The 13,014-nt window shown below is 48.9% G+C and overlaps 1 protein-coding gene across 1 annotated transcript in view; it reads left to right on the top strand.

Annotated features, from left to right (window-relative positions):
- The first annotated feature begins 11,471 nt into the window (after positions 1–11,471).
- Positions 11,472–13,014, top strand: part of CCDC30 (coiled-coil domain containing 30) — a 145,734-nt gene continuing 144,191 nt past the window's right edge. Inside the window, exons 1-2 of the mRNA XM_038746187.1 lie at positions 11,472–11,876; positions 12,393–12,486. Coding sequence (XP_038602115.1) covers positions 11,797–11,876; positions 12,393–12,486 — 174 coding nt within the window. The 5' untranslated portion in view covers positions 11,472–11,796. The remainder of the gene's footprint in view (positions 11,877–12,392; positions 12,487–13,014) is intronic.

The following is a 13,014-nucleotide window of genomic DNA, read 5'->3' as shown; positions in this document are numbered from 1 at the left end:
GTGGTGGTCTTTGAGTGCGTACTGTGTGCTAAGCATTGAAGCAAGCAGCGGGCTAGACATGGAATAATCAGGCCAGACACAGCCCATGATGGGCTCACTTCATTCATTCATTCATTCATTCAGTTGTATTTATTGAGCGCTTATTGTGTGCCAAGCACGGTACTAAGTGCTTGTGTGTTTCCATGTGGTGTTTTTATTACCAAAACGCCTAACGTTAATTAGTTATTTACGCATTCAGTCATTCAATCGTACTTATTGAGCGCTTACTGTGTGCAGAGCACTGTACTAAGCGCTTGGGAAGGACAAGTTGGCAACATAGAGACGGTTCCTACCCAACAGTGGGCTCACAGTCTAGAAGGGGGAGACAGAGAACAAAACAAAACATATTAACAAAATAAAATAGAGTAAGAAATACGTACAAACATATATATATATGTTCTCTGTCTCCCCCTTTTAGACTGTGAGCCCGCTGTTGGGTAGGGACTGTCTCTATATGTTGCCAACTTGTACTTCCCAAGCGCTTAGTACAGTGCTCTGCACACAGTAAGCGCTCAATAAATACAATTGATGATGATGATATATATATATATATTTACAACACCCCTGCGAGGTAGGGTACAGGTATTATTACCCCCATTTTACAGTTGGGGAAACTAAGGCACAGGGAGGTTAAGTGCCTTTAACAGGGAACAGGTGTCAGAGCCGGTACTTTTCATTCAAATGAGCGCTTACTGTGCGCAGAGCACTGTACTAAGCGCTTGAGAAGTACAAGTCGGCAATATATAGAGACGGCCCCTACCCAACAGCGGGCTCACAGTCTCGAAGACGGGCTCGGAACCCGGACCCCTGACATTCAGGGGTGTGTGACAGACGAGCAGCGTGGCTCAGTGGAAAGAGTACGGGCTTTGGAATCAGGGGTCATGGGTTCAAATCCCGACCCTGCCAATTGTCAGCTGTGTGACTTTGCACAAGTCACTTCACTTCTCAGCGCTTAGAACAGTGCTTTGCACATAGCGCTTAACAAATGCCAATATCATTTCAGGTCACACAGCAGACAAGCAGCGTGGCTCAGTGGAAAGAGCCCGGGCTTTGGAGTCAGAGGTCATCGGTTCAAACCCCGGCTCCACCATTTGTCAGCTACGTGACTTTGGGCAAGTCACTTCACTTCTCTGTGCCTCAGTTACCTCATCTGTAAAATGGGGATGAAGACTGTGAGCCCCACGTGGGACAACCTGATCACCTTGTAACCTCCCCAGCGCTTAGAACAGTGCTTTGCACATAGTAAGTGCTTAATAAATGCCATCATTATTATTATTATTCAGAACCACGGCTCTTCTATCACTCCGCCCCGCAGGTGCCAGCTTGGGTGAAACATCACAGAACGTATTCTCGTCCTTATTTCCAGAAATCATTTGTTCAGAACGTATTTATTTTACTTGTACATATCCATTCTATTTATTTTATTTTGTTAGTATGTTTGGTTTTATTCTCTGTCTCCCCCTTTTAGACTGTGAGCCCACTGCTGGGTAGGGACCGTCTCTATATGTTACCAACTTGTACTTCCCAAGCGCTTAGTACAGTGCTCTGCACACAGTAAGCGCTCAATAAATACGATTGATGATGATCCATCGCCAACGGTCTCCTGGCCTCAGTTGCCTCATCTGCAAAATGAGGATTAAGACTTGTGGGCCCCCTGTGGAATAGGGGCCGTGTCAACCTCCTTGTCCTGTATCTACCCCAGCACTTAGTACAGTAACTGCCACATAGTAAGCGCTTAACAAGGACTATTAATATATTTAATATTAATACCATATATAATTAATATATACACCCCGTCTGTCTCCCCCTTCTAGACTGTGAGCCCGCTGTTGGGTCGGGACTGTCTCTATATGTTGCCAACTTGGACTTCCCAAGCGCTTAGTACAGTGTTCTGCACACAGTAAGCGCTCAATAAATACGATTGATTAGTACAGTACTCTGCACACAGTAAGCGCTCAATAAATACAATTGAATGAATATGGGGGTGCTGTGTATACAAATATATATATATATATATGCATGTTTGTGTTGAATATGGGGGTGCTGTGTATACAAATATATATATATATATATATATGCATGTTTGTGTTGAATATGGGGGTGCTGTGCATACAAATATATATATGCATGTTTGTGTGCGTACACAGTGTCCCATATATAATTTTTTTCATTATGCCCAAAAAGCATGAATAATTGGTACATGGATGAACACACAAGAGGTGTGTTGGGCTTCTCTCCTTCAACAGTTACAGTACTGAAGATGGGCGAGAGGAAGACACCTAAGATATACCTCCCTCCCGTCCCCTCCATCGTACTACAACGCAGGTAACTTCACAAGGTTGTGGGGGGCCATTCGATGTAATAGCTCCAGTCTCTGTCTTAGGGGAGCTAATGGGAGAGGAGGCGCTTTGCACATAGTAAGCGCTTAATAAATGCCATCATTATTATTATCAGCCTTCTCTCTGATCTCCCATCCTCGTGTCTCTCTCCACTTCAATCCATACTTCACGCTGCTGCCCGGATTATCTTTGTCCAGAAACGCTCTGGGCATGTTACTCCCCTCCTCAAAAATCTCCAGTGGCTACCAATCAATCTGCGCATCAGGCAGAAACTCCTCACCCTGGGCTTCCAGGCTGTCCATCCATCCCCTCGCCCCCTCCTACCTCCCCTCCCTTCTCTCCTTCTCCAGCCCAGCCCGCACCCTCCGCTCCTCTGCCGCTGATCTCCTCACCGTTAGGCCTCATTCTTGCCTGTCCCGCCATTGACCGCCGGCCCACATCATCTCCCGGGCCTGGAATGCCCTCCCTCCGCCCATCCTCCAAGCTCGCTCTCTTCCTCCCTTCAAGGCCCTACTGAGAGCTCACCTCCTCCAGGAGGCCTTCCCAGACTGAGCCCCTTCCTTCCTCTCCCCCTCGTCCCCCTCTCCATCCCCCCATCTTGCCTCCTTCCCTTCCCCACACCACCTGTATATATGTACATATGTTTGTACAGATTTATTACTCTATTATTTTACTTGTACATATCCATTCTATTTATTTTATTTTGTTAGTATGTTTGATTTTGTTCTCTGTCTCCCCCTTTTAGACTGTGAGCCCACTGTTGGGTAGGGACCGTCTCTATATGTTGCCAATTTGTACTTCCCAAGCGCTTAGTACAGTGCTCTGCACATAGTAAGCGCTCAGTAAATACGATTGATGATGATGATACACGCAGAAGGGAAAAACAGATGAATGAAAAGCCAAAGAGGAATGTGCCTTGTGAGCATTCAGTGGATGGTAAAAATGTCACTTTAGGGAACTGGCCCCTTTTCTCCTTAAGAACACAACTTCCCTCATTGTTGGTTTTCTCCCTCTCTAACCAGCTCTTGTTTTATGCCGTCAAGTCGTCTCCGACCCGTAGCGACGCCGTGGTCCCGTCTCTCCCAGAACGCTCCACCTCCACCTGCAGTCGTTCTGGTAAGTCGTTCTTTTAGACTGTGAGCCCACTGTTGGGTAGGGACTGTCTCTATATGTTGCCGATTTGCACTTCCCAAGCGCTTAGTACAGTGCTCTGCACATAGTAAGCGCTCAATAAATACGATTGATGATGATGATGGTAAGGGATATGTAGAGTTTCCTTGGTCAAAATCCAGAAGTTTCCCACTGCCTCCTTCCACGCAGTCTGCCCACAACATCCTACTGAGAGCAGATCCAGGTCGAAGAAGGGTGCGTTGCCCATCCCACTGCCCGTTTGGGAAGGGGGGCATCGCAATCCGTGGCGAAATCAATCAATCAATCGTATTTATTGAGCGCTTACTGTGTGCAGAGCACTGTAATAAGCGCTTGGGAAGTACAAGTTGGCAACATATAGAGACAGTCCCTACCCAACAATGGGCTCACAGTCTAAAAGGGGGAGACAGACAACAAAACCAAACATACTAACAAAATAAAATAAATAGAATAGATAAGTACAAGTAAAATAATAGAGTAATAAATATCATCATCATCATCATCAATCGTATTTATTGAGCGCTTACTATGTGCAGAGCACTGTGCTAAGCGCTTGGGAAGTACAAGTTGGCAACATCTAGAGACAGTCCCTACCCAACAGTGGGCTCACAGTCTAAAAGGGGGAGACAGAGAACAAAACCAAACATACTAACAAAATAAAATAAATAGAATACATATGTACAAGTAAAATAATAGAGTAATAAATATCATCATCATCATCAATCGTATTTATTGAGCGCTTACTATGTGCAGAGCACTGTACTAAGCACTTGGGAAGTACAAGTTGGCAACATATAGAGACAGTCCCTACCCAACAGTCTAAAAGGGGTAGACAGAGAACAAAACCAAACATACTAACAAAATAAAATAAATAGAATGGATATGTATAACTAAAATAATAGAGTAATAAATATGTACAAACATATATACATATATACAGGTGCTGTGGGGAAGGGAAGGAGGTAAGATGGGGGGATGGAGAGGGGGACGAGGGGGAGAGGAAGGAAGGGGCTCAGCCTGGGAAGGCCTCCTGGAGGAGGCGAAAGGGGTGGGATGAGGTGCCACCGTCCTTTAAGCGAGCTCCTTGATGCGGATGCAAGCCGGGGCAAACGTGCTTAAAGTCAATCAATGCTATTTACTGAGCAATTACCGTGCACAACACTGTGCTAAGCGCTTGGGAGAGTACAATATAACACGGACCTTGCCCCTGCCCCCATTCTGGAAATCAGTTTGGATTCAGCGAGCTGCAAAAATGGGAATATTGGGATGGGTTTGGGCAGGTCCCTGAATCTTACCAGTCTCTGAAGCTTAGATTCATTGTCAGTCGTGTTTTTTGAGCGCTTACTGTGTCCAGAGCACTGTACTAAGCGCTTGGAAAGTACAATTCGGCAACAAATAGAGTCCATCGCTACCCAACAACGGGCTCATAGTCTAAAAGGGGGAACGTTTGCCATGAGACAGGACAATTTCAATGCTCTTCCCCTTGCAGGGAGTGATGAGGGGGGTGAGGGCAGTGCCATGGGTGTACAAACTTGGATGGAGAGCTCGGCTGGCAAGACCCTGAGGGGCATAAAAGGCACAGAGTAAGTCTTCCCCTTTCACGGGGTGGTGAACGCTTTCTCAGTCCTAATCGAACCTGATTTATTTCTATGCCTGGATTTGCCTGGAGGGATTTTTTTAAACACTGTCAAACACTGCTCTAAGCACTGGTTCATTCATTCATTCAGTCGTATTTATTGAGCGCTTACTGTGTGCAGAGCACTGGACTAAGCGCCTGGGAAGTCCGAGTTGGCAACATCTAGAGACGGTCCCTACCCAACAGCGGGCTCACAGTCTAGAAGGGGGAGACGGACAACAAATCATATTAACAAAATAAAATAAAGAGAATAAATATGTACAGGTAAAATAAATAAATAGTAGTAAATGTGTACAAACATATACATATATACTCTATTTTATTTGTACATATTCTATTTATTTTATTTTGTTAATGTTTTGTTTTGTTCTCTGTCTCCCCCTTCTAATCAATCAATCAATCAATCAATCGTATTTATTGAGCGCTTACTATGTGCAGAGCACTGTACTAAGCGCTTGGGAAGTACAAATTGGCATCACATAGAGACAGTCCCTACCCGATAGTGGGCTCACAGTCTAAAAGGGGGAGACAGAGAACAGAACCAAACATACCAACAAAATAAAATAAGTAGGATAGAAATGTACAAGTAAAATAAATAAATAAATAAATAAACAGAGTAATAAATATGTACAACCATATATACATATATACAGGTGCTGTGGGGAAGGGAAGGAGGTAAGACGGGGATGGAGAGGGGGACGAGGGGGAGAGGAAAGAAGGGGCTCAGTCTGGGAAGGCCTCCTGGAGGAGGTGAGCTCTCAGCAGGGCCTTGAAGGGAGGAAGAGAGCTAGCTTGGCGGATGGGCAGAGGGATTGGGGGCATTCCGGGCCCGGGGGATGACGTGGGCCGGGGGTCGATGGCGGGACGGGCGAGAGCGAGGTACGGTGAGGAGATTAGTGGTGGAGGAGCGGAGGGTGCGGGCTGGGCAGTAGAAGGAGAGAAGGGAGGTGAGGTAGGAGGGGGCGAGGTGATGGACAGCCTTGAAGCCCAGGGTGAGGAGTTTCTGCTTGATGCGCAGATTGATCGGTAGCCATTGGAGGTTTTTGAGGAGGGGAGTAATATGTCCAGACCGTTTCTGGACAAAGATAATCCGGGCAGCAGCATGAAGTATGGATTGAAGTGGAGAGAGACACGAGGATGGGAGATCAGAGAGAAGGCTGGTGCAGTAGTCCAGACGGGATAGGATGAGAGCTTGAATTAGCAGGGTAGCGGTTTGGATGGAGAGGAAAGGGCGGATCTTGGCAATGTTGCGGAGCTGAGACCGGCAGGTTTTGGTGACGGCTTGGATGTGAGGGGTGAATGAGAGAGCGGAGTCGAGGATGACACCAAGGTTGCGGGCTTGTGAGACGGGAAGGATGGTAGTGCCGTCAACAGAGATGGGAAAGTCAGGGAGAGGACAAGGTTTGGGAGGGAAGACAAGGAGCTCAGTCTTCGACATGTTGAGCTTTAGGTGGCGGGCGGACATCCAGATGGAGATGTCCTGAAGGCAGGAGGAGATGCGAGCCTGGAGGGAGGGGGGAGAGAGCAGGGGGCAGAGATGGAGATCTGGGTGTCATCAGCGTAGAGGTGATAGTTGAAGCCGTGGGAGCGAATGAGGTCACCAAGGGAGTGAGTGTAGATTGAGAACAGAAGGGGACCAAGCACTGAACCTTGGGGAACTCCCACAGTAAGAGGATGGGAGGGGGAGGAGGAGCCTGCAAAAGAGACTGAGAAAGAATGACCGGAGAGATAAGAGGAGAATCAGGAGAGGACGGAGTCTGTGAAGCCAAGGTCAGATAACGTGTTGAGGAGAAGGGGGTGGTCCACAGTGTCAAAGGCAGCTGAGAGGTCGAGGAGGATTAGGACAGAGTATGAGCCGTTGGATTTGGCAAGCAGGAGGTCATTGGTGACCTTTGAGAGGGCAGTTTCCGTGGAATGAAGGGGACGGAAGCCAGACTGGAGGGGGTCGAGGAGAGAGTTGTTGTTGAGGAATTCTAGGCAGCGCGTGTAGACAACTCGTTCAAGGAGTTTGGAAAGGAATGGTAGGAGGGATATGGGACGATAACTAGAAGGTGAGGTGGGGTCAAGAGAGGGTTTTTTTAGGATGGGAGAGACATGGGCATGTTTGAAGGCAGAGGGGAAGGAACCAGTGGAGAGTGAGCGGTTGAAGATGGAAGTTAAGGAGGGGAGAAGGGATCCCACTGTTGGGTAGGGACCTTCTCTCTCACTCTCTACATACTCTATTTTATTTGTACATTTCTAGTCTATTTTATTTTGTTAGTGTTTTGTTTTGTTCTCTGTCTCCCCCTTCTAGACTGTGATCCCACTGTTGGGTAGGGACCATCTCTCTCTATATATACTCTATTTTATTTGTACATTTCTAATCTATTTATTTTACTTTGTTAATATGTTTTGTTTTGTTCTCTGTATCCCCCTTCTAGGCTGTGATCCCACTGTTGGGTAGGGACCGTCTCTAAATACATATATGTGTGTATATATATATATATATATATATATATATATATGTATGTATGTATGTATGTGTGTGTGTACACAGGTGCTGTGGGGAGGGGAAGGAGGTAAGACGATGGGGAGGGGGAGGAGGGGCTCAGTCTGGGAAGAGATCCCATCTGGTTCATTCATTCATTCAATTGTATTTATTGAGCGCTTACTGTGTGCAGAGCACTGTACTAAGCGCTTGGGATGAGATCCAAGGTGAGTTGGACACAGTCTCTGTTCCACGTACAGCTCACGGGCTAAATTGGAGTAAGATTTAATAGTAATAATAATAATAATGGCATTTATTAAGTGCTTACAATGGGCAAAGCACAGTTCTAAGCACTGGGGAGGCTACAAGGTGATCAGTTTGTCCCACGGGGGGCTCAGAGTCTTCATCCCCATTTTACAGATGAGGTAACTGAGGTGCAGAGAAGTTAAGTGACTTGCCCAAACTCACACAGCCGCCTTACCTCCTTCCCCTCCTCAAAGCACATGTATACATGTTTGTACGTATTTATTACTCTATTTTATTTGTACATATTTATTCTATTTATTTTATTTTGTTAATATGTTTTGTTTTGTTCTCTGTCTCCCCCTTCTAGACTGTGAGCCCGCTGTTGGGTAGGGACCGTCTCTATATGTTGCCAATTTGTACTTCCCAAGCGCTTAGTACAGTGCTCTGCACACAGTAAGTGCTCAATAAATGCGATTGAATGAATGAATGAATGAAATTGGCAGAGCTGGGCTTTGAACCCATGACCTCTGACCCCCAAGCCCGGGCTCTTTCCACTGAGCCACGCTGATTTGATGGCTTAATGGCAAGAGCATGGGCTTCGGAGTCAGAGGACACGGGTTCTAATCCTGGATCCTCCCCTCGTCTGATGTGTGACCTTGGACAAGTCCCTTCTCTGTGTCTTGGTTACCACATCTGTAAAATGGGGCTTAAGACTGCGAGCCCCATTTGGGACAGGGACTGTCCAACCAAATTACCTTGTATGAGCCCCAGCGCTTAGAACAGTGCTTGACACACCGTAAGTGCTTAACAAATACCACAATGATGATTATTACCCCCAGTTTACAGATGAGGTGGTCTTGTCTTGTGCTCTCGAGTCATTAATACAGTGCCAAGCGCTTAGTACAGTGCTCTGCACACAGTAAGCGCTCTGCACACAGTAAGCGCTCAATAAATACGATTGAATGAATGAATGAATCTCCGACCCATAGCGACTCCGTGAACACATCTCTCCTAGAACGCCCCACCTCCATCCGCGATCGTTCTGGTAGTGGATCCAGAGAATTTTGTTGGTAAAAAATACTGCCATTATTATTATTATTATTATTAATCCCCATTTTACACATGAGGTAACTAAGGCCGGAGAAGTGAAGTGAGTTACCCAAGGTCACACGGCGGATATGTGGGGGGATTAGAACCCAGGTCCTTTTGACTGCCCAGGCCTGGGGGCTCTGTAGTAGGCGAAGGCCCGAAGCTTCGACGGCCCGAAGGCCCGAAGCCCTGAAGTGGGCCCGAAGCGGGTTGTTAATCAATCAATCAATCAATCAATTGTATTTATTGAGTGCTTACTGTGTGCAGAGCACTGTACTAAGCGCTTGGGAAGTACAAGTTGGCAACATATAGAGACAGTCCCTACCCAACAGTGGGCTCACAGTCTAGAAAGGGGAGACAGAGAACAAAACCAAACATTAACAAAATGAAATAAATAGAGTAGATATGTACAAGTATAATAAATAAATAGAGTAATAAATATGCACAAACATATATACATATATACAGGTGCTGTGGGGAAGGGAAGGAGGTAGGACGGGGGGGGGGATGGAGATCACCTTGTAACCTCCCCAGCGCTTAGAACAGTGCTTTGCACATAGTAAGCGCTTAATGTCTCTATGTGTTGCCAACTTGTACTTCCCAAGCGCTTAGTACAGTGCCCTGCACACAGTAAGCGCCCAATAAATACGATTGATGATGATGATGAATAGATGTCATTATTATTATTATTCTTAATCCCCATTTTACACATGAGGTAACTGAAGCCGGAGAAGTGAAGTGAGTTAACCAAGGTCACGCGGCGGCTATGTGGGAGGATTAGAACCCAGGTCCTTTTGACTGCCCAGGCCTGGGCGCTCCGCAGTAGGCGAAGGCCCGAAGCTTCGAAGATCCGAAGGCCCGAAGCGGCCCGAAGTTCCGAAGGCCCGAAGCCCCGAAGCGGGCCCGAAGCTCCGAAGGCCCGAAGTTCCGAAGGCCCGAAGTCCTGAAGCTCCGAAGGCCCGAAGTTCCGAAGGCCCGAAGCTCCGAAGGCACGAAGTTCCGAAGTCCCGAAGCGGGCCCGAAGGGGGCCCGAAGGGAGCCCGAAGGGGGCCCGAAGCGGGTCGTTTCTCTGGCCGTGTCCGGGAGGGGGCGCCGTGGGGCCCGGCCGCCCCCCTCGCGGCCCTCTCCAGTTGTCGGCCGCCGGGCTCCCCCCCCCCGCGGGCCCAACGCAGTGGTCCGCGCCGTTGCCATGGCTCCCCGCCGGCAGCGCCCCCCTCCCCCACGCTGGGGCCGTTGCCATGGTTCCCGCCGGAAGCCCTCCCCCGGCCGGGCGGTTGCTATGACTCCCGCGAGGCGTCGGCGCCAGCCTGCGGACCGGAGGGCCGGAGGGCGCCATCCCGTCCCGTCCCGTCCCATCCCATCCCATCCCATCCCAGCCGCCGCCATCCTCGTCCTCTTTGGGCGGGTGGTCCCGCTCCCAGGACTGCCCCGGCTACGCGGCCCCGCCCCCGCCGGCCCCGCTCCTGCCGCCCCCTCATCACCCTCCGCCTCACCCACGGGGCCCAGAAGCCCCACGCCCCTGCCCTCCCTTCGCCGCCCTCTCCTGCCTGCCTCCCTCTCTCCCTCCCTGCCTTCCTAATTGCCTTCCTTCCTGCCTGCCTGCCTTCTTTCCTCCCTCCCTCCCTACCTGCCTCCCTCCTTTCCTTCTCTTCCTCCTTTTTTCTCTTCTTCCCTCCCTTCCTAACTACCTGCTTTCCTGCCTGCCTGCCTGCCTGCCTTCCTTCTTTCCTTCTCTTCCTCCTTCCCTCCCTTCCTGCCTGCCTTCCTCCCTCCCCTCCTTCTTTCCTTCTCTTCCTCCTTCCTTCCCCCTTCCTTCCTGCCTTCCTCCTTCCCTCCCTTCCTGCCATCCTTCCAGCCTGCCTTCCTTCCTCCCTCCCTTCCTGCCTTCCTCCCTCCCTTCCTGCCTTCCTTCTTTCCTTCTCTTCCTCCTTTCCTTCTCCTCCTCCTTCCTTCCCTCCTTCCTTTCTCCCTTCCTGCCTGCCTTCCTTCCTCCATCCCTTTCTCCCTCCCTACCTGCCTGTCTTCTTTCCTTCCTCCCTCCCTTCCTGCCTTCCTTCTTTCCTTCTCTTCCTCCTTTCCTTCTCCTCCTCCTTCCTTCCCTCCTTCCCTCCTTCTTTTCTCCCTTCCTGCCTGCCTTCCTTCCTCCATCCCTTTCTCCCTCCCTACCTGCCTGTCTTCTTTCCTTCCTCCCCCCTTCCTGCCTTCCTCCCTCCCTTCCTGCTTTCCTTCTTTCCTTCTCTTCCTCCTTTCCTTCTCCTCCTCCCTCCTTCCCTCCTTCCGTCCTTCCGTCCTTCCCTCCTTCCTTCCTTCCTTCCTTCCTTCCTTCCTTCCTTCCTTTCTCCCTTCCTGCCTGCCTTCCTTCCTCCATCCCTTTCTCCCTCCCTACCTGCCTGTCTTCTTTCCTCCTCTTCCTCCTTCCTTCTTTCCTGCCTTCCTTCCTTTCTCCCTTCCTTCCCTCCTACCTTCCTGCCAGCCTTCTTTCCCTTCCTCCCTTTCTTCCCTCCCTGTCCCCTTCCCCGGACTTCCAGCCGTCCCCCTTCAGTCCCCTAAAGCTACACATGAGGAGCCGTGAACCTCGGCCCTCAGGGACTTCAACCTCTGCAGGCCCCTGTGGCAGCTGAATCGCAAAAATTGCACCATCAAATCAATCACTCGGTGGTGCTTACTGAGCGCTTACTGTGTGCCCAGCACCTTACTAAGCGCCGGGGAGAAGGAGAGCTTTCCCTTCCCAGGACTCGGCTGGTCTGAGCCACAGCTTTTTGCCCTTCCCCTCGTCTCTTCTTCTTCCCCCTCATCCTCCCTTCAGCAATTTTATTTCTGTCCCGGCCAGTATGGTTGGTACTTCCAGAGGGCTCTGCGGCCACTCGAGCGGTCAACCCTTACAGCTGGGAGGTAGCCCCCGGCTTCAGAGGTAGGTGGGCTTTCACTCTCCCCCTTTGCAGGTAAAGAAGCCGAGAAAAGGACTTACCTGCACGGGGAGATGTGGAAATACTCCTAAAATCAACCAGTCGATGGTATTTGAGCGCTTGCGCTGTACTAATCGCCTGGGAGAGTACAGTATACAGAGAATCCATGGACAGGTTCACTGTCCAGAACGTGCTGAAGCCATTGAGCAACAGTTCTACTGGAGTAGACATAGAGCTTTCCGCTTTTCCATCACTCATCCATCTAGTGGGGATAAAGTTTTCTGGAAAGAAGAGGCCTTCTCACCACCCGGAGTGTCAGGAATAATCCCGGCCATTCCCTTCTTTCTTCCAGCCCACGATTCTCCATCCACCGCATGCGCTTTTGAACAATCCTTCCACCTCCTCACAGATTTTCCGCACGCCTCAGCCTCCGTCCATCCTTTTCTCCCCTCGTTTCTATCCCTACCCTTCCTCTGCCCCCCTGCAATGCTTCAGGTAGCTAAAGATTTCACATTTGCCAGTCCCGGAATTAACCGGAAGATTTCTTTTACTCTACATTATGACCGGACCGCCGCGGTGAATAACCCAGCCACTGGAATGGAGAAAGCCACGTTGGTAAATACAGACAAATGTTATTAAATTGCCAGATGGGGTTTTAAAATGAAGCCCAAATTGCATTTTCCTGTTACCGCGTCAGGTGTGTTTAGGGTGAAGTTCATTCTGTTTTTCCACCGTTAGCACTCACTGGGCATTCAAGTGTGCGTTTTTAAGAGGATAAAGATTTTGTAAGAGTATAATGGTGACTAGTTTGTGAAAACTCAGTAGATACTGAACGACGGCAAGGTAGGCCAGATTTCCTCATCGAATAATCCGGCCTAGATTAGTGTTTAAAAAGAGGATGCAAGAGTTTAATATCATCATCATCATCATCAATCATATTTATTGAGCGCTTAGTATGTGCAGAGCACTGTACTAAGCGCTTGGGAAGTACAAATTGGCAACATCTAGAGACAGTCCCTACCCAACATTGGGCTCACAGTCTAAAAGGGGGAGACAGAGAACAAAACCAAACATACTAACAAAATAAAATAAATAGAATAGATATGTACAAGTAAAATAAATAAATAAATAGAGTAATAAATC

This window comes from Tachyglossus aculeatus, chromosome 5 (genome assembly GCF_015852505.1).
Source record: "Tachyglossus aculeatus isolate mTacAcu1 chromosome 5, mTacAcu1.pri, whole genome shotgun sequence".
Taxonomy (NCBI): domain Eukaryota; kingdom Metazoa; phylum Chordata; class Mammalia; order Monotremata; family Tachyglossidae; genus Tachyglossus; species Tachyglossus aculeatus.
The sequence above is the reverse complement of the archived record's forward strand: the minus strand, read 5'-3'. Positions and strand labels throughout refer to the sequence as shown.